The sequence below is a fragment of the Lagenorhynchus albirostris genome, chromosome 11 (genome assembly GCF_949774975.1).
Source record: "Lagenorhynchus albirostris chromosome 11, mLagAlb1.1, whole genome shotgun sequence".
NCBI classification, from domain to species: Eukaryota; Metazoa; Chordata; class Mammalia; order Artiodactyla; family Delphinidae; genus Lagenorhynchus; species Lagenorhynchus albirostris.
The window spans coordinates 63,981,706-64,007,898 of record NC_083105.1 but is presented as its reverse complement, the minus strand read 5'-3'; the positions used below and the strand labels follow the sequence as shown (position 1 = coordinate 64,007,898).

Sequence of the window (26,193 nt, the reverse complement as noted above, 5' to 3'; positions counted from 1 at the left end):
GACTAAAAACATTGTGAGTGAGGAGACAAGGGCAAGAGATGACCTTGGTAAGGGAGGAAGGGGCTGGTACACCTTACCTGGTCCCCTGACCTTCTCGCTTACCTAGTTGCCCTTCCCCGGTCCTGGAGCCTTGGCCTTAGTCTAGCAGCTCCCCAAAGCTGCAAGTGCCCACCATTTCCCATGCCTCCTCCCACTGCCCTGGGACCCCCACAGAGCAGCCCTCCTAGCACTTTATCAGTGTCCTAGGAGGTGGAATGGTAGAATTCTCACCTGCCTTATGTGGGAGGCCCAGGTTCAATTCTTAGCTCTTGCCACTGCCTTCCTTTCAAGAAGGTAGCATAGCTCAGTGGTGAAGAGCACAGACTGCAGGCAGCCTGGGTTCCGATGGTGGCTCTGTCACTTGCTTGATCTTGCCAAGGCACTTAACTGCTCTGTCCCTCATTTTCCCCATGTGTAAAATGACACTGATGATCATGCCTATTTCCTAGGAGTGTTAGGAATTAAAATTTGTTAAGCGTTTAGAACAGTGCCTGGCCTGTAGTAAGTACCAGATGAGTGTTTGTTAAATAAAATAAATCCCTGGCAATAAATCATTGCAACATCTGCTACCCTGTCTCATCCCGTGCTCTTCCACTTGCACCCCTAATTCTACAGCAGGGATCCGGGGGCCAAGTCTACTGCTCTCCTCACCTGCTTTTCTAGCCAGGGCTGCTTCTGGCCACAACTCCGGTACTTAAAAAACTAGGCAGAGCTCAGCTCACTCCAGCCCAGCCGTCCTAACCCCCAGAATAAAAGATGTTCCTAACCGTAAGCTGCAGTCAAACCCAGGTGCACTCGTGATCGCTCCCTCAGCATTCATCCTCCAGCTGTTTTCAGAGGCTGAGGGCCTTCTGGATACGCCGAATGTATCCTGAGCCTCATGTCCTGGGCCCTAGGCCTGATCCCCAAGACTGAGCATAAAACTACTCCCAGGTGCTCCCACACTGCCCTAGGCTCACTCTCAGGGTTGAACTTACACTTCTACAGCATAAGCACCGGCTTTCCTGCCGGTGTCCTTGAGGGCGGCAGCGGTCTCCCTGTTTTCTGTTTTTGTTGCATCCCAGGGGCTACATATAGCACTTATCCTCTAGCCCCATTTCTCATGAGTTCTCCGCCTGGCATCTCTGAGCCAGCCACACAGGCCTGCTGTCGGTTTCTCAGGTTTGCTGTTCTCTCTCCTCAGGGCCTTTCCGTGTGCTTTTCTCCCTGCCTAACGTGTTCTTCCTCAGGCCTTTGCTTGACCGGCCCCTGTTCCTTCTTCAGGTCTCAGCTTACCTGTCACTTTCTCCAGGAAGCTTTCCATCAGGGCCCTGGTCTAGGTCCTGGTGGGTCTCCCAGCCCCTGCATTTCCCCATTGTATTTTAAGCATTTCCTTACTTATCTGTGTCGACGAAAATAATCAATAAACAATCTATAATAGGAATAAAGTTTTACTCGAGCCAAACTGAGGACTAGAGCCAGGAAGACAGCCTCTCAGGTAACTCTGAGGAACTGTTCTAGAAAAGCATAGTTTTCAGCACAGAACAAAGAACTTCAAACAAGTCAGGGATACATTCCTTGAAGGTTTCAAAACAAAAACCCAGACCAGCACATACACAGTGAGTCAGTATGGCCTTGGCACGTGGGAAGGGAGTCTTTATCATCAATAGAGTACCAGCACTGGCTTTCTGGGAAGGGAGGTATTTCATCTTTATTTTTTATTTTATTTTATTGTTTTGATTTCCCATTTAGTTTTTTTTTTAACATCTTTATTGGGGTATAATTGCTTTACAATGGTGTGTTAGTTTCTGCTTTATAACAAAGTGAATCAGTTATACATATACATATGTTCCCATATCTCTTCCCTCTTGCGTCTCCCTCCCTCCCACCCTCCCTCATCTTTATTTTTAATATGGACGTTCTTTACTTCTGGTCAATGTGCCCTTTTCCTTAATAATTAAAGCAGATGTACAATGTATGTTTGATAGGCCATAAACACACTGTTCTTGTTAGCATCAGATTCAAGTTAACTCATGTATAAGCCAGAATGACTTCCCCGTACCTCAACATGTGAAAATTTCTTTTGTCATCTGTGTCTCCCACTAGCCTGTCAAGTTCAGGCAGGGTGGGGATCTTGTTTAGCTAATTTGTATCGTACCCTTAGTGCCCAAAGCAGGGCTCATAATAAGCCAGGAGTTTAAGTCCTGGGGCCCACGGATGAGCTCCCAGGAGTTCATGAGGCTCCCAAAATCATATAACAGTTTTTGTAGATTTGTAGTGGATTCTTTCTGGGAGAGAGTCTGTATTTTTATCATAACCTCAAAGGATATATAACGCCATCCCCTCACCCCGCAAAAGGTTAAGAACCACTGTGCAGGCATTCCGTAAAGGCTTGTTTTTGATTGGATGCATTCATCTGTGAATATAATCGTTGATACTCAATAAACAGTTATAGAATGGATGATTAAGCCTCCTCTTCAGGGTTAGGGTGCTTTTAATGTTTTCAACGGATCAAGAGAAACCTTTGCCAGTAAAGGTTAAAGTGCCCTTGCCTCAGCCACTGACTCGGTGGCCCTAAATACCCCCTCTCCCTTCCCCGGGCGCACAGCCTAAGACTAAACCTTCAGAGGCTCACAGCCCCTGCCAGAACTCATCTCCTGTCCTGAAATCCACCTACTGCGCCTTTGCAGCCTGTCAGCTGAAAATAATCCTGGTGAGAACAGGGGTGGCAGGAGCAGAGTCCTACAGAAGGTTTGACGGAGGGAGACTCTGCCCCCTGCTGGCTGCCCTGCTCCCCTTCATCCGCCCGGCCGCGCCTCCAAAGAATGAGGTCAGAGCAGGGAAGAGGGGAGCAAGGTGAGGCAGAGGGGCCAGGGGAGGGGGCGGCCCCCCAACCGGGCAGTCTCTCCCATCAAGATTAGGCTCTGTCTTCAAACAAGTCAGGGGCGGTAGCTTCTGCTTTGAAACGCCCACCGCTTCCCCTCTCAGGGCTCCTACAGTCTACTCCCAAATTAGGAGCTTGGGGAGGGCAGGGGCTGCCATGGGGGTGGAAGTCCTTCTGGAGCTCAAAGGGAGGTCCAGTCACTCAGACTTGGCTTTCTCATCGATCTCTTTTCCTGGAGCCTGGCTACTGCCGACACCTTGGGATCCGGAGCCAATTCTCTGCATCGCCTACACTTGGCGTGTGGTGTACCAGCCTCCCCACATCACCATGGAAACAGGAGCCTCTGCATCCATCCCAGAACTGATTTGTGAAGCTAAGAGAAGAATCTGAATTTCAGGGTGGGGTGCATAGGAAGGGCAAAGAGAAAACGTTCACAGAAATTGTGGGGAGAGGGAGAGAGACATCAGGGTGGTGGAGGGATTGCTTTATAAGGGTTACTGGAATAACTTGTACCCTGTGAAGAGAAGCAGCTTCCTTGACAGACCATAAAGGCAGTCCTCTCATGGGCTACTGGTCAGCTCAAACTAACCAATCCCTCCACAGGCTGTCCTTCGTAGCTGTATAATCTTGAGTGAGTTCCTTAATCCCTCTAAGCATCACTTTTCTCATCTGTAAAATAAAAATAATAGCAGCGCTTACTTCACAGGGTTATTGTAAGAATCCAATGAGGTAATGCATACACAGCACTTAATATAGTGCTTAGCACACAGTGAGTGCTCAAAAATGTATTGTTGCACATGCTTATGTTTCTATATATTTATATATTTTTTAACATCTTTATTGGAGTATAACTGCTCGACAATGGTGTGTTAGTTTCTGCTTTATAACAAAGTGAATCAGCTATACATATATCCCCATATCGCCTCCCTCCTGCATGTCCCTTCCACCCTCCCTATTCTACATTTTTTAAAATATTTACTCATTTATTTATTATTTGGTTGCACCGGGTCTTAGTTGCGGTCCGTGCGCTCCTTAGTTATGGCAGGTGGGCTCCTTACTTGTGGCACGTGAACTCTTAGTTGCAGCATGCATGTGGGATCTAGTTCCCTGACCAGGGATCGAACCCGGGCCCCTTTCATTGGGAGCGTGGAGTCATCCACTGCACCACCAGGGAAGTCCCCCTATAGTTATTATTTGTGTCTCCTTAGCTAAATTGCCAGCCCTTCAATAATACTTGAATACTTCACAATTTTTAAAGTGCTTTTGCACACATTTCTCTCATTTGTCCCACCCCAGTCCTGAAAAATAGGAGATTACTCTCCCCACTTGGTAGGCAAAGATGCAGATTCAGAATTTAAGCTTGTTCAAAAGCTCAGCTCTAACCTGGTGCTAAAACTCAGGGTTCTATAGAGCCTGGGTTCGTTGCCCTGTTCACTCATATCCTTTCTGCATCCCAGCACAGTGACACAGATGGTCAGTGCCTCATTGTTTGCTGACACTGATCCTGGAGCAGGAGTCTCTGGGAAAAGCTAGTCCTGAAGTGTGGACCTTGGGTTTGACCATGAAGGAAGCATAAAACTCTTAATTGAATCTATAATTAAAAACATTGCCACAAAAAGGGAGTGACTGCTAATGGTTTGGGGTTTCTTTTTGGAGTGTTGAAAGTGTTCTAAAATTTTTTTCTTAATTTATTTATTTTAATTTCTTTATTTTTGGCTGTGTTGGGTCTTCGCTGCTGCATGCGGGCTTTCTCTAGTTGCAGCGAGCAGGGGCTACTCTTCGTCGCGATGCACGGGCTTCTTACTGCGGTGGCTTCTCTTGTTGCAGAGCACGGGCTCTAGGCGTGAGGGCTTCAGCAGTTGTGGCTCGTGGGCTCTAGAGCACAGGCTCAGTAGTTGTGGCGTGCGGGCTTAGTTGCTCCGCGGCATGTAGGATCCTCCCGGACCAGGGCTCAAACCAGTGTCCCCTGCATTAGCAGGCGGATTCTTAACCACTGCACCACCAGGGAAGCCCCTGACTATGTTAAATTTTTAAAATATTGTGTTGGTTAAAAACAAGCAAACCATTAAAGAGATGAAAAGGAAAAGGAAGAATATTACGGTATATAAATTAAATTTTTTTAAAAAGTAAAGAAAGTGGAAAGGTAAACCACTGAACTGGAAAGTATAAATGCAAGGGAGTAATAAGATCCCAGGGTTGCAAGGGCCAAGTAGCAGCACTCAACCATCAAAGGTCAGGTGAGAGTGGCTACCTCAATGGAGAGCAGATTCAAAGCAGAATTCAGAATATCAGGACTTCTCTGGTGGCACAGTGGTTAGGAATCCGCCTGCCAATGCAGGGGACACGGGTTTGAGCCCTGGTCTGGGAAGATCCCATATGCCGCAGAGCAACTAAGCCTGTGAGCCACAACTACTGAGCCCACATGCCACAACTACTGAAGCCCGTGCACCTAGAGCCCACGCTCCACAACAAGAGAAGCCACCACAATGAGAAGCCTGCGCACCACAATGAAGAGTTGCCCCCGCTTGCCTCAAGTAGAGAAAGCCCGTGCATAGCAACGAAGACCCAATGCAGCCATAAATAAATAAATGAATAAATAAAATAAAACAAAATAAAATAAGCAATCAGAACATCTGACTCACAAAGACAGTGATTGACGTTGGTCATGGTGTTCCTAGAAGTGACCTAAACAGGAAGCCTACTAAATTCTTACTTGATCCGTATAAGCAGAAAAATTCTAGGTCAAGGGAACAAAATTCTAACCAGAATCATAAAAACAGAGTCTTAACCCCTCAGTCAATTCCCAGACTTGAGTCACTTTACATACCCAGAGCCCTTTAAATGAAGAAGAGGTTGGGTCTTCTTGAGGAAGAACCCCAGTACACTGCCAGGACACTGTTCATCTTTATCCTAGCCTTCCCCAAAAGGCCTTTTACCAGGGTTACTGTGCATTGGGGAAAAGGAAATAATCAGACTTTTCAGGAACACTTTCTCTGAACTGACACTAATTCCAGGAGACCCAAAATGTCACTGTGGTCCACCAATCAGAGTAGGGGCTTCCGGAGATCATAAGATGATCAATCAGGTCTATCTCACAGTGGGCTAGTGAGTCCCTGAACCCATCCTAGGGGTATTTTCCCAGTTCTGCAATGCATTATTGAAATATACTAAGCAGCTGCCAGAATAATGACATTAGTTCCCTGACTTGTGGACTGAGGGCTATTATGGTGGGAAAGGCCAAGTGGAAGCCACTAGAACTGCCTCTACCTAGGAAGATAGTAAAGCAAAAGCAATGCCACATTCCTGAAGGGATTACACAGATTACTACCATCCTTAAGTTCTTGAAAGATGCAGCAGTGGTGATTTCCACCACATCACCATTCAACTCACCTATTTGGCCTGTGCAGAAGACAGATGGATCTTGGAGGATAAGAGTGGATTATTGTAAGCTTAACCAGGTGGTGACTCCAATTGCCAGATGTGGTTTCATTGCTTGACCAAATTAACACACCCCTTGGTGCCTGATATGCAGCGATTGATGTGGCAAGTGCCTTTTTCTCCATCCTTGCCAATAAGGACCACTGGAAGCAGTTTGCTTTTAGATGGCAAGGCCAGCAATACACCTTCACGGTTCTACCTCAGGGTTATATCACCTCTGTAGCCCTATGTCATCATTTAGTTCACAGAGATCTCGATCACCTTTTGTTGAAAAAGCCAGTCTCGTGCTCACAATATTTCATCCCCCACTCAGCAACATAAGAATGGACCTTGGGGTTGGAACACTTTCTTACCAAGAGGTAAAGTGCCCGCACAGCCTGTGCACATTGTGTGGGAATCTCTCTCTTTCATGCTCAATGTGTACTCGTTTGTTCTACTTAAGCAAATGCATCAGTGGTCCCCAGGCATGCCCCCAGCTATTTCATATTCTATGGGGGAGGGGGAGGGATCCTTTTACTTGGCACCAGAGGGGGTGCATGAGGGCAATTGCCCAGCATCTGCTTCCAGGAGGGACCCACTGGCCTTCAGGGACCAGCACCCACTACGGAAGTTGATCCTACTCTGTCTCTTCTCTTTGTGAGTAAAGCACTGTTCCATCCAGTGCCTGACTACATTGTTTTCCTTGGCAACTCTGTTACCAAGATGCAGTGGGCAGAAATGTTTAGACTTCTGTTCCTGGTGGCCAAACAGCACTGTGATGACCTCAGCTCTTCCTCCATGTAGTGGGAGTCCTCCCCTGACACTGGTCATCAATATATGATGTTCTGCTTGACACCTTTCTGATCCACAAGATATCAAACCTGCCCATTACATTGATGACATTATGTAGATTGGATCTAGTGAGCAAGAAGTAGCAACTACTGCCTGAGTAGCTCAGCTGGGAGAGCATCAGACTTTTAATCTGAGGGCCCAGGGTTCACGTCCCTATCCAGGCGCCAAGAACAAATAAATAAACGGAAGAAGTAGCAACTGCGGCAGACATTGGTTTTTATTGGTGAAACATATGTGTGTCAGAGGATGGGAAATAAATCTGGCTAAAGTTCGAGGCCTTTCCAGCTCAGGGAAATTTCAAGGGTCCAGGGGTGTGGGGCACATCAAGATATCCCTTCTAAAGTGAAGGATCAGGGAGCGAGGGAGACGCAAGAGGGAAGAGATATGGGAACCTATGTATGTGTATCACTGATTCACTTTGTTATAAAGCAGAAACTAACACACCATCGTAAAGCAATTATACTCCAATAAAGATGTAAAAAAAAATAAAAATAAAATAAAGCGAAGGATCAGTTGTGGCATCTGGCCCCTTCTACAACCAAAGAGAGGCACGACACCTTATCGGGCCTCTTTGGATTTTGGAGGCAGCATATTCCTCATTTGGGTGTGCTATTCTGGCCGATTCACCAAGTGACCTGAAAAGCTACCAACTCTGAGCCGGGCCAGAACAAAAGAAGCCTCTGCAACAGGCCAAACTGCTGTGCAAGCTGCTCTGCCGCGGGGGCCCCACAATCCAGTAGGTCCAGTGGCGCCTGAAGTGGCAGTGGCATACAGCCATGCTGTTTGGAGCCTTTGGGAGCGCCTATAGGTGAATCGCTGCACAGGCCCTGAGGACTTTGGAGCAAAGTCCTGCAGTCCTCCACAGATAACTACTCCTCTTTTGAGAAACAGCTCTTGGCCTGCTACTGGGTCTTAGAAGAGACTGAATGCTCCGAATGGACCACCAAATGACTGTGTGACCTGAGCTGTCCATCAAGCCATAAAGTTGGGTGTGCAAAGCTGCACTCCATCATCAAATTAAAGTGGTATGTAAGAGATCAGGCCTGACTAGGCCCTGCAGGCACGAGTAAGTTACATGAAGAAATGGTTCAAATTCTCATGGCCTCCCACACACTTCCCTTCCAGCCTGCACCCATGGCCTCAGGGGAAATTCCCTATGGTCAGCTAATGGAAGAAGAGAAGACTCTGGCCTGGTTTGCAGTTGGTTCTGCACAATACACAGGCACCACCCACAAGAGAACAGCTGTAATACTACTGACTCTTCTGGGGACATCCTGAAGGACATTGTGAAGGGGAATGGTCCCAGGAGGCAGAACGTAGAGCCCTACACCTGGTTGTTCACTTCGTTTGAAAGAAGAAATGACCAGACATGTGATTATATTGTTATATTAGCTCCTGGGCTGTGGCCAATGGCTTGGCTGAATTGTCAGGGACTTGGAAGGAACATGATTGGAAAATTTGTGACACGGAAATTTGGGGAAGAGCTATGTGATAAAACTCTCTGAATGGGCAAAAAACATGAAGATATTTGTGTTCCAAGAAAAAGCTCACAAAGAGTGACCTCAGCAGAGGAGGATCTTAATAATCAATGGATAGGATGACCTGTTATGGGAATACCGTCCATCTTTTTTCCCAGCCACCCCTGTCATTGCACAATGGGCCCATGAACAAAGCAGCCATTTTGGCCAGGACAGAGGTTATGCGTGGACTCAGCAACACGAGCGTTCACTCACCAAGGCCAACCTGGCTAAGGCAATCACTGAGGGCCCAATCTGGCAGCAGCAGAGACCAACACTGGGCCCCCTGCATTGTATCATCCCCCTGGGTGAACAAGTTGATTATACTGGACCACTTCCATCCTGGAAAGGGCAGTGTTTTTTTCTTAATGGAATAGATATTTACTCTGGATACACACCTGCCTTCTCTGCATGCAAGTCTTCTGCCCAAATTACCATCTGTGGATTTACGAATGCCTTATCCACCATTGTGGTATTCCACAGAGCATGGCTTCTGATCATGGAAATTAGTTCTCAGCAAATGAAGTGTGGCAACGGGCCCATGCTCATGGAATTCACTGGTCTTACCATGTTTTCTGCCATCTTAAAGCAGCTGGTTTGAGAGAATGGTGGAATGGCCTTTTGAAGACTTGGTTACAGTACCAGCAATAGTGGCAATCCAGGCAGGACTACTAATGGCCCAGACCTTTCAGGAATGAGAGTTTGGGTCACCCCACCAGGTAAAGAACCATGACCAGCTGAGGTGCTTGCTGAAGGCAAAAAGAATGCAGAATGACTAGTAGAAGAAGGTAGTTATAAATTTCCAGTACAGCAAGATGACCAATTACAGAAATATAAATTTCCAGTACAGCAAGATGACCAATTACAGGACTGTAACAGTTATATTTCCTTCTTGTCTTGTTATGAATATGTTTGTGTGTGTATAAAAATAAAATATCTTTGTTTTTCCCCTCTCTTATTCCTTATCATGTAACATAAAATATATCGATTTTATTTTATAATATTTCAGTACTATGACCTGGTTATAGTCTTTATTTGGAGATTAGGTATGGTTTAAGAACGTGTGTATTGACGAGCAGTGGACTTGTGATGGTAAATTTTATGTGCCAGCTTGACTGAGCCACAGCGTGTCCAGATATTTGGTCAAACATTATTCTGGGTATGTCTGTGAGGGTATTTCTTTTTTTTTTTTTTTTTTTGCGGTACACGGGCCTCTCACTGTTGTGGCCTCTCCCGTTGCGGAGCACAGGCTCCGGACGCGCAGGCTCAGCGGCCATGGCTCACGGGCCCAGCCGCTCCGCGGCATGTGGGATCTTCCCGGACCGGGGCACGAACCCGTGTCCCCTGCATCGGCAGGCGGACTCTCAACCACTGCGCCACCAGGGAAGCCCCTGTGAGGGTATTTCTTGATGCGATTAGCATTTTAATCAGTAGACTGAGTAAAGCAGATTGCTCTCCCTTATGTGGGTGGGTCTTATCCAATCAGCTGAAGGCCTGAACAGAATAAAAGGGCTGAGTAAGATGGAACTCCTCCTGCCTGACTGCTTGAGTTGGGACTTTGGTCTTTTCTGGCCTTTGGACTCAGACTGAAACATCAGATGGATGGAAATATATATTTTATGTTGTAAATATTTATATTTTAAATATTATATATTTAAAATATTGGTTCTGTTTCTCTGGAGGACTCTGATACAGGCATTATATCTCACATTTAAAACAACTTTATTGAGGCACATTTTGCATATCATAATTTGCCCTTTTCAAGTATATAATGCAATGATTTTTTTAACCCAAATTCATCAAGTTGTCCAAAATAAATCACTTTCAGAACATTTTCATCAACCCAATATGATCTCTCATGTGCATTTAATGTTAATCTCCCCCCCTCCCTCCAAGCAATTTGTAGTTTACTTTGCATCTTTATAGCTTTGCCTTTTCTGGGTAGTTCATATAAATGGAAACTTACAATATGTGGCCTCTTGGCTTCTGCGGTTTATCCACATTGCAGCATGCATGCATAGTCTGTTCCTTTTTTATTGTTGAATAGTATTCCACTGTGTGGAAAGAGCATATTTTGTCTCCCATTCACTTGTTTTGGGACATTTCGGCTGTTTCCAATTGGGCTATTATGAGTAATGCTGCTAAGAACATTCCTGTGCAAGTCTTCATGTGGATACACTCTCATTTCTTTTAGATGGATGTCTGAAAGTGAAACTGCTGGTTCACACTGTGAATTTATGTTTAACATTTTAAGACACTGCCAAAGTGTCTTCCAAAGTGGCTGTACCATTTTGCATTCCCACCACCAGTGTATGAGGGTTCCTGTTTCTCCATATATCTCCAAAACTTGTTATTACTTGTATTTTAAAATATGGCCATTATGTGAAAAATAATCCAAAAAAGATTTTTAAATGGTCATTGGGGAAGCTAGGGATTTTGAGAAGTAAAAGACCCTCTCTCAAAAACTGACTGCGGTCCTCCAGCCGGCAGAGAGCGCACCGAGCCAAGACCTCTTCTCCTAGACGTTACAGCGCCATCTTAGCGAGATCCCCGTTGCTAGGAGACGGAGATGCGTCTTTTGGTTTGGGAGCCTTGCCTCACCGCTATCCCAGGCTATCTCCTGCCTGAGGTCTGAGATCTAAGGTCCAACTACCCTCCAGGGGCAGTTCCAGAAGTCACCTTTCTGGGGACATTTTCCTCCTACCCCCTCTAGCGCTGGCCCTGGCAGGCGGAGGATCCTCGCCCAGATCCAGCTATGTCTAAGAAAGGGAAAAAGGCCAAGATGCCCTTGTCCGATGAAGAGCAGCTGCTTCTGTTTCAGCAGAAGTTGCTGGCAGAGGAGGAGATGGCCAAGAAGAAAGAGAGGCTCCTGAACCAGTTCTTAAAGGTGATGGATTTTTGCATTAACTCTCTGCCCAATCCCACACGCCCCCTGCACTGGTCCTGTTGCCTTGCCCCTGTCATTGTGGGAGCCTCATTTTCATGCTAGCCTCCGCTCCTCTGGAAATCTTAAGACCCAGATATACTTAGATTTCAGGCAATATTGTCTGGGGGAAGGGGCAGTTCTCCGTGAAGCATGGAGGGAGGAAGGTGGTGTAGAGCTTGACAATCACTCCTGAGCCCCAGAACTGGGACAGTAGGTGCTATCAGCTGTCTGAGCTGTCTGAAATCGTGATGTTCTCCCTCGAGATGGGTCATTACAAACAATATCCTGCTCTGATGCTTCCACTCAGAAGGAAGTTCACGCTAGCTCTCCCTAAAATGCCATTGGGCTGCTCCTTTCTTACTTCAGACCCTCCCAAAACAAGAACAGGAACTCCTGAGTGTTAGCCATGAGGAGCTTTGGTCCCTCAGAAAAGAAGAAGGGTGATCTTGTTTGTTGTACTGTATCAGGGCTTTTAACCCTGACCTCTGGGAGGGGGTGGTTATTTATTCCTTCACACAGGACAAGCTGGCCAAGGAGGAGCACAACTGTGCCCTGAACCTTAGTAAAATTAACACACAGTGGAGGACGGTCCTTCGGGAAGTCAAGACCAGAGAGCTTCATAAGGACATTGAGATCCTCAGCCGAACATTTGAACGAGTGGTGGACTGCAAGGACGGTGTCATCAAGGCAAGCTCTCTTCCCAAAGAAACACTCGACTATGACTGTCTTGATCTCTTAATAGAATGGGCCTAGTGAAGTAATTGATCTTAAAGCCCTCCCAAGACACATGAAATGAAAACTAGAATATTGAGCCGTCACCCTTCTCCCTCTGTTAGAGGAGCCATTCTCCTTGGTCATCTACTGCCTCAAACCAGTACTATATTAGAGTTGTAAGGCACAGTAGACATCACCTAATGACTTGAACTTAGTTCTATACCTTTGTTTCAATGTGAGAAGACTCAGTTCCAGAGGCAGGAACCAGTTTGCTCAAGGTCACACAGCTAGTCAGTGAGAGAGCTATGACTACACACGGATTTCTTGACCCCCACTCCAGTGCTTTATTCAACCAAATTCTGTTTGGCCTCTTTGATTCAACTTCAGTGGCCCTGGATGAGGTTGAGAAGATCTCCATCGGTAAGAGCAGTTCTGTATCTCTAAGCAATTCAATCAGCCAACCTTATGTTTTGGGGAGGTTCTTGAGTTGGGTATATACCATCTTTTCTTCTAAGGGATTTCTTCTCTTGAGTTCCAAATCCCTTATTCAGGATCCCTCGATATCTGTTCCTGGCTGTGTCACTGTCCTCAAAACTGAGCTCATGAGCTCCTCCTTCTCTAGCCAGCCCCATTTCCCATCCTCCACCATCTGATCTTCCTCATACTCTCTATTTGGGTAGGACCATTCACCAGATCACCCAACCCAGGAATCTGGGAATCATCCCAGCTTTTGCTTCCATTCCTAACTTCTGTTACTAAGTCTTGTATAAATCTTCTGCTTAAATATTTTTCAAAGTCACACCCTGCTCTTCTTCCTCACTGTCCTGCTGTAGTTGAGACGGGCATTATCTATTGCAATAGTCTCTTTTTTTATTTTTTAATTTAATTTAATTTATTTATTTTGGGCTGTATTGGGTCTCCATTGCTGTGTGCAGGCTTTCTCTAGTTGTGGCGAGCGGGGGCTACTCTTTGTTGCGGTGCGCGGGCTTCTCACCGCGGTGGCTTTTCTTGTTGCGGAGCACGGACTCTGGGCGCAAGGGCTTCAGTAGTTGTAGCGCGAGGGCTTTGGTAGTTGTAGCACACGGGCTCAGTAGTTGTGGCTCACAGGCTCTAGAGCGCAGGCTCAGTAGGTGTGGCGCACAGGCTTAGTTGCTCCACGGCATGTGGGATCTTCCCAGACCAGGGCTCAAACCTGTGTCCCATGCACTGGCAGGTGTATTCCTAACCACTGCGCCACCAGGGAAATCCTCACCAGGATTATCTTTCTAAAGCAAATATCTGATCCTGTTACTCCACTGTGTAAATCTCCTTAGTGGCTCCCCTCTTCTACAGAAAAAATCGAAACTCCTTGGAAGGAACATCAAACATCAAAGCCCTTCATGATCTGGCCTCTACCTGTACCTTTCACATAGCCAGCCTTCTTTCCTGTGCCTTTGCACATGCCATTCCCTATCTCCCCAGTTTTCCTGGCAAGCTCTCACTCCTGCTTCAAGAGTGATACAAATGATATCTCTTCTATGAAGCCCTCCTCAGTGCTCTTAGTCAGATGTAGGCACTAAGTCCTTTATATCCCATTGTCACTGGGAAATCATCAACCTCATAGCATTTTTCATGCTGTAATTTCTTTTCAGAATTTACAAAATCAGAATTTAATCTGAACTTTATACCTGGGGTTTTTTGGGGTTTTTTTTTCAGAATTTATTGTAATTTTCTACTTATATAACTTTTCCTGCTGCAAGACTTCAAGCTCCTTTGGGTGCACTGAGAATGTCTTTTGATCTCTGAATCCTCAGCATCCAGCAGGGTGCTGGTACATAGCAGGTTTAGTAAACGTTTCTTGAGTGAGTGAATAGTCTTCCATTACCAGCACCTATTTCAGATCTCTTTCATACTAAACATGTAAGGTAAAAGCTAGCAATGTGGTAGTTTACAGTGAGTGGATCATGCGGGCATTTGGTAAATGCTTTTTTGCTTTATTCACTTTAATTTGTTTTACTTTTTTGAATAGGTAGTTCACTCACAATATTCAAAATTCAAAAGATAAAAAAGTTATATAGAGAAAAGTTCCCTCCCACTGGTGCCTTTCAGCCACCCAGTGCCCCTCCCAATAATTTTAGTTTCATGAGTAAACCTTTTTTTTTACACAAATGGTAGTATTACATAGTGTTCTGCCCCTTGCCTTTTTCACTTAATAATATATTCTGGGGATTATTCAACATTAGCCCATAAAGAGCTTCTCATTTTTTTTTTTAACAACTGCATAGTATACTGTATTGTAGTTCAACATGTTACTTTGTCCTCGGTATTTCCTGTGTCTTGGTAATTCGATCTAGAAGCTTGCAGGTGTTGTGTTCTTCTATTAGGAGGCACATTTGTGATGTTAGCAGCTGTTGATTATCTATTAATTCATTGGGGGTTGCAAAATGCTGATTTTCTAATAGTATTCTTTTTTCATTTATTAGTTTGAATACTTCTATAAAGAGATACTATCATTTACCATTCAGTTACCCAGAGGTATACTTTATATAAGAAATGCTTATATACACTATAGGTTATATAAGAAATGCTCTTTCTCTTCCCTTGTCTGGCATCCTCTAATGGTAACTGATTTTTTTTAAAAGTATCCTGATAAACTCATAATCAAACATATTTGATATGTTTTGATCCATTGCAGTTCTTATCCATATTGATGCTCACACGGTCCCTTTTTTTTCTAGTGGACATGTTCTCATTTTTTATTGCTACATCACAAACCACCCTAAATTAGCGACTTACGACAACAATTTATTTCACTCTGTCTCGTGGTTCTGCAGGTTGACTTAGCTTACCAGGGAGGTTCTTGCCTGACATCTCTCGTACGGTTTTCAGTCAGATGTCATTTGGGGCTGCAGTCATCTGAAGGCTTGACTGAGCTGGATGTGTAAGATGACTGACAGTTGATTCTGACTATCCGCTGGGAGCTCAGCTGGGCCGTTGACTGGAATGAATGCTTCCACATGGCCCCTTCACCAGCACTGGCTTCTCACATTCACAAGTGGCAGAGCCAGAGCTCCCAGAGCCAAAGGATTGGCTTTAGAGACTAGGGAAAATATGAACTAGCTAGCCGAATACATTTTTATTTTCTCACAGAGATGCCATTCAGCCAAAATGGTAACTCTGTGTTTCCTACCCAGTCGTTAGTGAAGGACCTGTCCGAAGCTGAGGAGCAGTACGCCCACGCGCTGCGCAGCCACTTGCACAACATTGACCGGCTCTTGGCCCTGCAGAGACGCCGGCTCAGCCTCCTAGAGGAAAGTTACAACGTGGAGCTGGAGGCCCTAACCAAGGAGTTTGAGACAGAAAGGTATGGGGACCTAAGAGGAGATATGGGGGGGTTGAGCCCAGGGGACTATGTAGAGCCTATGTCAAGATGCTGGCTGTAAGCAGCCACCCACTTTCAACTATCAAAATCCTACGCATCTACCTCTCTGGGGGACAGGGATGGGAAGGAGACTTTTCACTGCAACCTTTTGTACTTTTTGATTTTTGTATCATATGAATGTATTACCTATTCAAAAATCAAAATAATCTTATTCATTCTTTCTGGCCCTGAAAAGAAGAGAACCCGCCTTCCCTCTGTCCTTCTTCAGTACCTAAGAGTTTGTACCGTTCATATAGTTTTATTACATACTGCTTTGCATTGTCATTATTGATCCCTATGCTTTATGCCTCAGAGCAGAGACAGTATCTTATCTCCTACAGGAAGACAATTATTGACCAACATGAAAAAGAGATTCACTACCTACAAGATGTCTTCGTGGCCATGGAGCAGAACTGCCTAGATTCTGAGTACGAAAGCAAGCTGGAGTTCCAGAGCATGTGGGAAGATCTCAAAAACAAGGTACAGAGGGAGAGCAGAAGGGCAGGAACTGGGAGAAAGTGAGAGAAAATCGCTCAAGGCTAGTAGAGCTAGAAGAGATCCCTTTAACCAACATGGCCAATAAAATGCCTGTTGCCGCTGTAGGTACCCCTACTGCTTTTTGTAATTTTGTGAAAATTGGTGGGGAGGGGGAACCATTCTGAAATGTCAAGGAAGTGCATTTTAGAGCTAACGCACACAAAGGAGATCGTCTGGCTTCTCCTCTGTGATTTGTAGATGAAGAAATTAAGGCCCAAAGAAGTGAAATGACCTGCCAAAGTCATGCTGCTGGTCTGTGGTAGAGCCAGGGGGAGAGTCCAGTTCTCCTGTCCCTTGGTCCCAAGAGCTTCCACCACCCTGGAAGCTGCAGACTTAGCCAGCCTGCAGACCTGGATTTGGGGGGTGGGGCCCTTTGCTTCTTTTTGGCTGCGTTGGGTCTTCGTTGCTGTGCGCAGGCTTTCTCTAGTTGCGGTGAGTGGGGACTACTCTTCGTTGTGGTGCTGGGCTTCTCATCACGTTGCCTTCTCTTGTTGCAGAGCATGGGCTCTAGGCATGGGGGCTTCAGTAGTTGTGGCACGCAGGCTCAGTAGTTGTGGCTCGCGGGCTCTAGAGCACAGGCTCAGTAGTTGTGGCGCACGGGCGTAGTTGCTCCGCGGCATGCGGGATCCTCCCGGACCAGGGCTCGAACCCGTGTCCCCTGCATTGGCAGGTGGAGTCTTAACCACTGCGCCACCAGGGAAGCCCCCGCTTTGTTTTTATTTTGCCTCATAACGTTTCATTAAAAATTTTTATAAGCTCTCTACATTTAAAAATTGGAAGATTTCACATAAAAATCCAAATTTTCAGCTTCCCTTGAAAAATGTAAAGATCTGGTAACACTGGGCCACATTCCAAATGGAGACATTCATGTGAAGCTGAGCAGCTGTGCTCCCACCCCCCCAAACACAGACCAATGGAGCATTTCCTCTCTGGTTCGCCACAGGCCCCAGCTAGCCCACAGCGCTTATTTATATCATCTGCCTGGTTTGTAGGCATTTTCACTGGCAACCTCTGCACCACGCTGTGCTACAAACAGTTCAAGAGGGGGAGGTTGCTGGTGGAAGTGAAAGGGTGCTAATAGGGTAATTCCAAGCACTGGCTATTTTGGGGCCACTTCCCAGAATTTAGAAGAGAAGCACTTTCTAAGACTGCAACTGGAGCATACAGTAGAAGATCTGTGGAGAAGGTTCCAGGATGCACTCAAGAATTACACTGATGCCACAGAGGATCGAAAGATCGCCTTCGAGACTCTAAAGGCAAAGGACGAGAAGAGCTGCAAAGAGATTGAAGCACAGATGAAAAAAATACAGAGACTACAGGTTAGTGCAGCCCACCCGAAAGACTCACTGCTTTAACTGTTCCATTATCCCCTGTTCTCCTTTCCCCAGTTTCTACTGGGCCTCATCACTGGTTGGGGAAAGATGGTATGCTCTGGTATCAGTCCCCAGACAGTCCTTTTACCTGCTCCCTGAAGACCCTCACCTAGTCAACTGTTTCCTCTAACCTACCTTGTTCCTCTAGGATTCCATAATTATTTTAAAAGGCAAGATCATGGTGCACGGCCGCGAGAGTGAAGAACAGAACCAGGACATTCGTGAGGACAAGGAGTTGGTCCTTGTACAACTGCGAAAACTTAAGGCCCAAAGGACTCAGGCCCGGGGAATATCACAGGAGAACTTAGTCAAACTCACCCTGGAAAGTAATGCCACCCTCAAGGCCCTGAGGAAGATTGTCGACAAGGTAACAAAGGGGAGAAGACAGCCAGAACAGAACCAAGGAAGACGGCTCCCTGTGAAGCGAAAGGGGCTGGGGAGACATAGAGGGCTTCCCCCTGCTTCCTGCCTGAGTGCACACTTGGAATGCCTATTCTATTCCATGTTCCCTCTCCTCTCACATTTTAAGTGAAATTACCTCATGATGAGTGAATTTTAGAAGAGTATAAAATACTTGGAATAGTGCTTGGCACATAGCTCTCTCTGTTGGATGTATTTATTATTTTTGTTTCCCATTTGGATAAGTAGCCCCCCTGGTTTGAAGCAGGGGAACCAAATCCACTATTTCCCCTCCCCACCCCCTTTCCTAATGAAAGGTCTCTTCTTGCTTCCAATAGGGTGAAAAGGTCCTTAAACTTGCTGAAATATGTAGGAAATTTGAAACAGAGGAAGAAAAAGTGCTGCCTTTTTATTCGTCGGTATTGACTCCCGAGGAGCAGGACATAAAGATTGACCCAGAGGAGTTTACTGAGGAGCTTGGAAAGGTAAGCTTCCTACGGCCCGGAGGCCACCGCCCAAGGCTGGGGCTACACTTGCTAATGGGTGCTACCACACCCCTTCTCCCTTTAATTCAATTCCCAGGTGATAATGGACTACATAGGGATGGAGAATTTCTGGAAAAGGTACAACAAAGTGAAACTGGAGCAACTGAGCCTTCAACACAGACGTGCCCAGTTGTTGGAAATCAATGAGAAGCTGCGGGAGATGCTCAAGCAGTACTTGGATGGCATCTCAGTGAGTGATGAAGTGCTGAGCCAGCTCAGCCCACGCTTCATCGTCAATCAAAGCAGGAACTTACCCCAGCCCCTGTCCATGCCTACAGCCCAGCCAGGTGGCCAAAAACCTCCAGCCACTTACAACATCATTGAAGCAGCCCATGTGATCGCCCACATCCTGTGATACAAGGAGAAAATCTCTTTTCAACCCCCAGAGAATGTTTTGAGAGACCTGAGGACTTTGCTATTAAAAATCTCCATGGAGTTTATGAGCTCCTTGTATCTTTGACATGTTGGATAGAACAGTCTACTTGGAGGACACTAGGAATACAGCGGCCCTAGGGGGTAAAGAGAGTAGCTAGGCAACTACCCAGAGGCTTACTTCTCAGTGATGGATTGCTCCTCAGTCAGGACGCCATGGGAGCCAAAACACATACCTTCGGGACCCAGAGATCCCATGGTCCTTGGGGTAAGTCAGGACAGGAAGAGGGCCAGGAGAAGAGATCCAAGGCCTCCAACCACCCCCATGCCAGGCAAGACCCAACGAAGAATGCCCTTTCTCCCCAGCCCTTTACCTTATTCCCACTTACAAAGGTAGCAGCAGAAAGTATCCGGTGAAAAGTGCAAAGATTTTTAAAAATTATTTTTTATTTCTTTTTGCTCTTGTTTCTTTTCTCTTCCTTGAGCTTCTTTTTGGAGACTTTAGGTCTGCTGGCCTTTTTGTATAGGTGATACCCAATGAGGCCCAGGAGGGTTGGCACCATGGCCATGCCTACCAGAGGCAAAATGCCCTTCACCAGCTTTTGCCAGTAGTTGGCTCGGATCAGTGCAATGAGCTCCACGTCAAAATGCAGCTCTGCATCCGCTGGAGGCAGAGAGGAGGTGAAGGTTAGAATCCCTGTGCATGTTACCCAGGACTCAAATCTGAATGAAAGCGGGGAGGGCAGACCACAACCACAGCACCAACTGTAAAGCTGGCGAGATTTAAATGTGGGGCTGAGTTCTCTTACAAAGGCAGAAGCAGAGGAGGGTTACGAGCTATCTAGTTATAGTCACGTTTACCTCAAATATACAAGTGTGGCTTGTAGTCACTGACAGGTCTTTGCCAGGACAGAAAAACTTTCTGTGAAAAGTACTTGTAAAGTCCATTTGTAAGTTAGAGACCGCTGTACTAACTGTATTCCATTTCTAAACAGCCACATGGAGAGAATCTTTGCGGGGCTGAAATTAATTGGATTTAAACTAGACTTTTTAAAATTTCGCCAACCAATGAGCACACCTCAATGTGATTGTTAAAAAAAAAATAGGTGTTTCACCATAAAGGCTAGAGAGGAAGAAGGATGTGGTTTAAGATGTAAGGACTGGGGCTTTCCTGGTGGCGCAGTGGTTGAGAGTCCGCCTGCCGATGCAGGGGACACGGGTTCGTGCCCCGGTCCGGGAAGATCCCACATGCCTAGCGGAGCGGCTAGGCCCGTGAGCCATGGCCGCTGAGCCTGCGCGTCCGGAGCCTGTGCTCCACAACGGGAGAGGCCACAACAGTGAGAGGCCCGCGTACCGCAAAAAAAAAAAAAAAAAAAGGAGTGGAGGAATGGACAGGAATGAGTTGGGGGAGAAATGCAAACAGGCAGCACTGGAAATGAGGAGGTAACAGAACTTTGGGTAAAAGAATTTCTCTTTAGTCCCCTGACCCTCTCTATGGGTCTCTGTCTAAGCTGGAACTCGGATGAGAACTTTTATCCCAATACTCTGAAGTACAAGTCATTTTCGCTAGTAGAACATTTCTTATAACCAAAAGCAAGAGATATGCATCTTGGGAAATCTGTCCAGTCTCAGGCCTTCAAAAATCGGTATCAGCAGTGACCTGTGAGGGCTTTTAAAGTTAGGGGGTAGGCTTGGCTTTTTTTTTTTTTTAAAACTTATTTTTAATTTTTATTTATTTAATTTATCTTGGTTGCACCAGGTCTTAGTTGCAGCATGTATGTGGGATCTAGTTCCCTGACCAGGGATCAAACCCGAGTCCCCTGCATTGGAGGGAAGATTCTTAACCACTGCACCACCAGGGAAGTCCCAGGCTTGGATTTTAAAAGTTGTTTTTTGTTTTATTTTGTTTTGAATTACTTGACTGTGATCATCCTGGTGGAGGCTGAAAGGAACGGTGGAGATGTGGTGAGAAGCCATGCCAACTGCACAACCAACAGTTTGGAGTTGTAGGAAAAGGGCAGGAAAGAAGTCCAGAGTTCTCGGAGAGGTGGCACAGGCAGCAGACTCGTGTGGCTCAAGCAGGTGTCTGCTCCCTAAAAAGTTGCTGTCTGCCAGAGGACAAGCCAGTGGCTTTAACAGGTTATATATTCCTAGTCCCTGCTGGTGATCTGAGGAGGAAGAAGGTGGCCCTGCAGAAGGAAGCCTCAGCCACTCCTGTACCTTTCAGGAAGCTGGGTTTAGACCTTCTCAAGCTCCAGACAAAGTGTACGTGGCTCCTTGTACGTGGCTCTTAAAGACTGGGTGTTTTTGTTTGTTTTTGCTGCACAGTGCAGCATGTGGGATCTTAGTTCCCAAATCATGGATCCAACCTGCGCCCCGTGCATTGGAAGCATAGGGTCTTAACCACTGGACTGCCAGGGAAGTCCCTGGGACTGGGTATTTTGATAGCCACAGAGAGAGGCCTAGTCAGATTACCTGGGATAGATGGCGGAAATCCCCGTTTTCCATAGGCCAAGTGAGAAGGAACGATTACCCTTCGCTTCTCTCTGAGGGAAGGAATGTGAGTCATAGCCAGAGGTGGGAACAGGTGGGCCAGCCACCTCAGTCCATCTGAAGCCCCACCAACAAAACCCTCTGGATATTCACACTCAAAACGTGAACTTTCCCACCTGAGCACCAAACAGGTTGACCAGCCAAGGCGTCCATCCCCCCACATGTCTCAACTCCACCAACAAAATCCACAGCCAGGAAGCCTGAGGCTTCATCCAAAGCCTCAGTGCCCAGTGACCTTGACCTGCCCAGTGTGACGCCAAAGCCCATTCTCCTGCCTCCTCTAGGAGCAGGGATAGCAGAGCCATGCAGAGGGGGTACCCAAGCCCACCTGCCCAGATACTCACCCCACACACATGTCTAGAAGGCTCTGCTCCAGACCTTGAGGAAGAAGACACAACTGAATAGGAAACTACCTACATTCCCCAAATCCCAGGAGAGGAGGCTCAAAGGCTCCCCATGGACCCTCAGTTGAGCTCCCCACTGCTGGAATCTCTGGCTTCCAATGTGGTGTGGGGCAAGAGGAGTACTAGAAGCGGGGTTTGAACCTCAGGAGGTGGCTGGTAGAGCCCGGGGGTCTTATTCCAGGGGACATTTCCACTGTAGCTTAGGAGTTGAAGAAGCTAAGCAAGGGCTTAGGTTGGGAAGAAGTGGAATGGGAGGTACGGCTCACATACCTGGTATCACCTGCTTTTGGCCAAGTTCTATAACCAGAGGATCTCTGGTCAGAGAAGTGTCAAAGATGCGTCCATCTACCAAGCTGCCCTGGGTGGGGGCGGGGGGGGGGAAGAGCTTCTAGAGCACACACCTAGTACCTCTCCCTCCCAGCAGGGCGCGCACACACCTGGGCCTCGGTCGGCAACCCGCTAGTGACTGCTGCCTAGCATTCCCCTCGGGGCAGAAAGGGCTGGCGCTTCTCGGAGATCCCTCCACCCTTCACTTCTCAGGGCCCGGGAGGAACTGGCGGAAAAGCAGGGAGGTAAAAAGGGTAGGGAAGAGGAGCGCCCCTCCCCCGGCCACGTGCTGGAGGACCCCCAGAGCCGGAGTGACTCGCGAACCGCTTGCCACGTGTCCAAGCTAAAGCTGACGTGTTGCTGCAGGGCGCCGCCCCCCCAGGCCCCGCCCCGGCCCCCCAGGCCCCTCACCGAGTAGTGTATGTGAAGCGTGTCTCCAAAGGCAGCAGGCTCAGCACACGGTTCCGGGGGCTCCACCTATGATCGCACTACAGGAGTCACGGAGGCTCCTCCAAAGATCCCGTTCTTGCCCTTAGACTCAGCACCCCCAATTCAGTGCCCGCACTGCCTCTCCTCCCCGCTCCCAGGTTCCTTGAGACCACGGCATTCTCCTCACGAGGCCCGACCTCCAAAGAGCCCGCCCGGGACTATCTCCTCCTCACCAGGGTCTCTACTTGGAGGGTCCGGACGGGACTTTCGGTTTCGAACCCAGCGTCAGCCCGGCACACCGCCCCACTGAGCAGCAGCGGCAGCAGCAGCAGCACACGGAGCGGGAGAAGTGAGGGGCGCAGGGTCATGACTGGATGGGCGCAGGTCACGGGACACCCAGGACCGGCTGTTGGGTGGCAGCGGCTAGGACCGAAAGTTCCTTCAGCGCCCAGGCCAGACTGGACGGGACGGGGCGGGTCGCGACGCGCGCCAGCTCCTCCTCCCGCAGCCCTTCCTCCACCTTGTCCCCACCTCCTGGAGGGAGGAGGCCGCGGGAGCGCTCCCTGCCCTGAGATTCTGACCTGTCCGTTAGCCGTTCGGTCCCATCGCGAGGGGCTGGGCCACATAATGGCACCCATTTACGACTACGTATTGTGTTCCAGACACTTGTCTGTAATCCTCAAAACCACCTTGAAAGGTAGGCATGGTTGTTTCCATTTTACAGATGACGAACTGGGTGTTCAGGTTAAGTAAGTTGCTCAAGGTCATCTAGCTAGGTGGTGACAGAGACAGGATTCAAACCCAGGACTACCTGAGTCCAGCCAGTTTGCGCTCTGGTCTTTCCTCTTAAAGATATGTGTGTCCTCACACCTATCCTGGCAGTGTCTGGCTGGCCCACCGCAACCCAGCAGCTGCCGAAGGTCGTATCCCTCTCCCATATCCAGCCCTTCAGCTTGATTTTCTGGAGGTCATATACCCAAAAGGAGGGAGGGTGTTGTCCCATCACCCTGTCCTTAAGTTAACTGAAAAGAGCACAGGTTATTTCACTGTAAGGGTGGGATGAATCCCTGATCTTTTCCTCTGACATTACCATTTCCTTTCTCCTTTCATCAACAAAATTGTCAAAAGACCAGCTACATACACCCATTTTATGTTTGTGCAAGGACTTCGGGTTTTTTGTTTGTTTTTAGAAATTCTTTTTATTTATTTTGGCTGCATTGGGTCTTCGTTGCTGCGCGCGGACTTTCTCTAGTTGCAGCCAGCAGGGGCTGCTCTTCGTTGAGGTGGCTTCTCTTGTAGGCTTCAGTAGTTGTGGCACACGGGCTCAGTAGTTGTGGCTTGCAGGCTGTAGAGCACAGGCTCAGTAGTTGTAGCGCATGGGCTTAGTTGCTCCGCAGCATGCGGGATCTTCTCGGACCAGGGCTCAAACCCGTGTCCCCTGCATTGACAGGTGTTTTTTTTTTTTTTTTTTTTTTTTTGCGGTACGCGGGCCTCTCACCGCTGTGGCCTTTCCCGTTGCGGAACACAGGCTCCGGACGCGCAGGCCCAGCGGCCACGGCCCACGGGCCCAGCCGCTCCGCGGCATGTGGGATCCTCCCGGACCGGGGCACGAACCCGCGTCCCCTGCATCGGCGGACTCTCAACCACTGCGCCAACAGGGAAGCGCCCTGACAGGTGGATTCTTAACCACTGCGCCACCAGGGAAGTCCCAGGACTTCAGTTTTTAAAAGACTTTTTAAGTTATTTCGGGTGACCCTACCAATCCCCTTGTGCAAGATTTAAGCCCTCACTGCCCACTCAGGCCTTGGGTATCTGGATTCTGCTCCCTCAAAGGTCCAGTGAGCTCACAGTCACCATATTTTGGATCACTTCTTAGGTCTTGTCCTCTTAAGCATCTCTCTGGTCCATGATGCCATTGAGCTCTGACTGCCCTCCTAAGCTCTAGGCGCCACTGTGTACTGGGGATCTCCACCTGGATGTTTGACCAGCACCGCAAATCAACACACACAATACCGTACTCATTCCTCTTTCTCCTTCCATCCCACCTGCAACAATCTAGACTTCACTCCCAACCTCCTGTTTCTGTTCCTGGTTCTGCTATCAGCACTCTCTTTGATTCTCCTCTCACATCCAACCAGTCTGCTTTGGATTTTCCCTCCACAGCCTCTCCAGCTCTTTCTTTCCATTCCCACAGCTACCACCCTAATTAAACCTTCATTATTTCTCTTTTGGGTTTTTTCTTTTCTTTTTTTTAAAAAGCCCCCTCAGCAGGAGGAAATTTCTGGGGGTGATGGAATGCTCCATATCTTGATAGGGATGTGGGTTACATGGGTGTATGCCTGTCAAAACTTATCAAACTGTATAAGATCTGTGCATTGCACTTTATGCAAATTATTCCTCAAATTCTTTAAAAAGGAAAAAAAAATCAAACACAAACAGAACTATATTTCCACGTCTCCCTTAAAGTTGTATAAGGCCACGTGACTAAGTTCTGGCCTATAAGACATAAACCAAAGTGTTTGAAATATTGTCCTGGACTTCCAGGCAGGCTGCTTAAAGGAAGTTAATTTAACGAAGCAGTGTGTCGCAGTGCCCCACCTCCTCCCCCCCAGTCTCCTTCCCTTCCTTCTTTCTGCTGCCTGGAATACAGATGAGATGAATTACACTCTAGCAGCCGTATTAGACCATGAGGCGACCATGAGGCTGTAAGTAGGATAGCGAACAAAAAGAAGTCATCGGAGACTGGTAACCGTAGAGCCACCATACCAGTCCTGATTGCCTACCACCAGACACCTTTTAACTGAGGCAGAAATGAACTTCTAGGGACTTCCCTGGCAGTCTAGTGGTTAAGACTCTGTGCTTCCACTGCAGGGGGCATGGGTTCGACCCCTGGTTGGGGAACTAAGATCCCACAGGCCACGCGGTGTGGCCAAAAATTAAAAAGAAATAAACTTCTATCTTGTTAAAACAAAAAACAACAAAATAAGCCCCTCGGCCTCAGCCTCTCCCTGCTCTAGCCCATTCTGTTCACTGTTGCCATCTGTTCAGCGTCAGTCACGTTACCTACCCACCCACTAAAAAGCCTGCATGGCTCCACACTGTCCAGTGAATTAAATGCAGACTACCTGCTATGCCAGTTGAAAGCTTTCATCATCTGGTCTTAACCTGCCCTTCCAAACCTGGCTTTGATTCCATTAAAATGAAAGCCTTTTAAAGACAGGAACCTCGTATTTCTCATTTCTATATTCTCATTGCCTAGTATGATGTCTGACACATTTGATGCTTGATAAATGTTTATAAATTGAATCAAATCCCCTTCACGCTCATGGCATCAGATGAACCTGCGTTGTGTGTTTTCATCTCTGTGTGCAGTTCATGCTCGTCCTTCACCTGTCAAGCTCCTTCCAGGCCAAGCTTGAAGATCACCTCCGCTGTTAAGTCCTGACCCCCTTAGCTAGAAGTGACTTCTCTTATTTCGGAACTTCAGGCACACTTGGGGACTTTAATGTATTTTCCCTTGTGTTGT

At 47.4% G+C, this 26,193-nt stretch overlaps 2 protein-coding genes across 3 annotated transcripts; one reads left to right on the top strand and one right to left on the bottom strand.

The window, feature by feature from the left end:
- The first annotated feature begins 11,285 nt into the window (after window positions 1–11,285).
- On the top strand, window positions 11,286–19,321 carry CCDC65 (coiled-coil domain containing 65). The gene is made up of 8 exons (XM_060166356.1): window positions 11,286–11,575; window positions 12,134–12,301; window positions 15,502–15,671; window positions 16,070–16,208; window positions 17,387–17,584; window positions 17,787–18,005; window positions 18,376–18,522; window positions 18,620–19,321. The coding sequence occupies exons 1-8, from the start codon at window positions 11,444–11,446 to the stop codon at window positions 18,935–18,937; spliced, it is 1,491 nt and encodes a 496-aa protein (XP_060022339.1). The 5' UTR covers window positions 11,286–11,443; the 3' UTR covers window positions 18,938–19,321.
- Window positions 19,322–19,383: 62 nt separating this feature from the next.
- FKBP11 (FKBP prolyl isomerase 11) lies at window positions 19,384–25,199 on the bottom strand. Of its 2 annotated transcripts, XM_060166357.1 has the most exons (6): window positions 22,901–25,189; window positions 22,650–22,715; window positions 22,182–22,269; window positions 21,852–21,885; window positions 21,430–21,500; window positions 19,384–19,618 (listed from the first exon to the last, which is right to left on the bottom strand). In XM_060166357.1, exons 1-6 carry the CDS (start codon window positions 23,303–23,305, stop codon window positions 19,401–19,403), a joined length of 882 nt encoding a protein of 293 aa, XP_060022340.1. In that variant the 5' UTR covers window positions 23,306–25,189; the 3' UTR covers window positions 19,384–19,400. The 2 variants fall into 2 exon arrangements, with proteins under 2 accessions (XP_060022340.1, XP_060022341.1); XM_060166358.1 differs by lacking the exon at window positions 22,182–22,269 and having other exon boundaries at window positions 22,901–25,199.
- Between the last annotated feature and the right edge of the window lie 994 nt (window positions 25,200–26,193).

What these genes read in the sequence shown, in the direction of transcription:
- FKBP11 (XM_060166357.1), bottom strand. Translation starts at nt 23,305, where the DNA reads ATGGGTGCCATTATGTGGCCCAGCCCCTCGCGATGGGACCGAACGGCT. An exon ending in CGCTTCACATACACTACTCG is followed by an intron (nt 22,270 to 22,649) that starts GTGAGGGGCCTG and finishes GCCCCCACCCAG; the next exon opens with GGCAGCTTGGTAGATGGACG. An exon ending in CTTCTAGACATGTGTGTGGG is followed by an intron (nt 21,501 to 21,851) that starts GTGAGTATCTGG and finishes TCCTTCCCTCAG; the next exon opens with AGAGAAGCGAAGGGTAATCG.
- CCDC65 (XM_060166356.1), top strand. Translation starts at nt 11,444, where the DNA reads ATGTCTAAGAAAGGGAAAAAGGCCAAGATGCCCTTGTCCGATGAAGAG. An exon ending in AAGGAGTTTGAGACAGAAAG is followed by an intron (nt 15,672 to 16,069) that starts GTATGGGGACCT and finishes TATCTCCTACAG; the next exon opens with GAAGACAATTATTGACCAAC. An exon ending in TGAGGAAGATTGTCGACAAG is followed by an intron (nt 18,006 to 18,375) that starts GTAACAAAGGGG and finishes TGCTTCCAATAG; the next exon opens with GGTGAAAAGGTCCTTAAACT.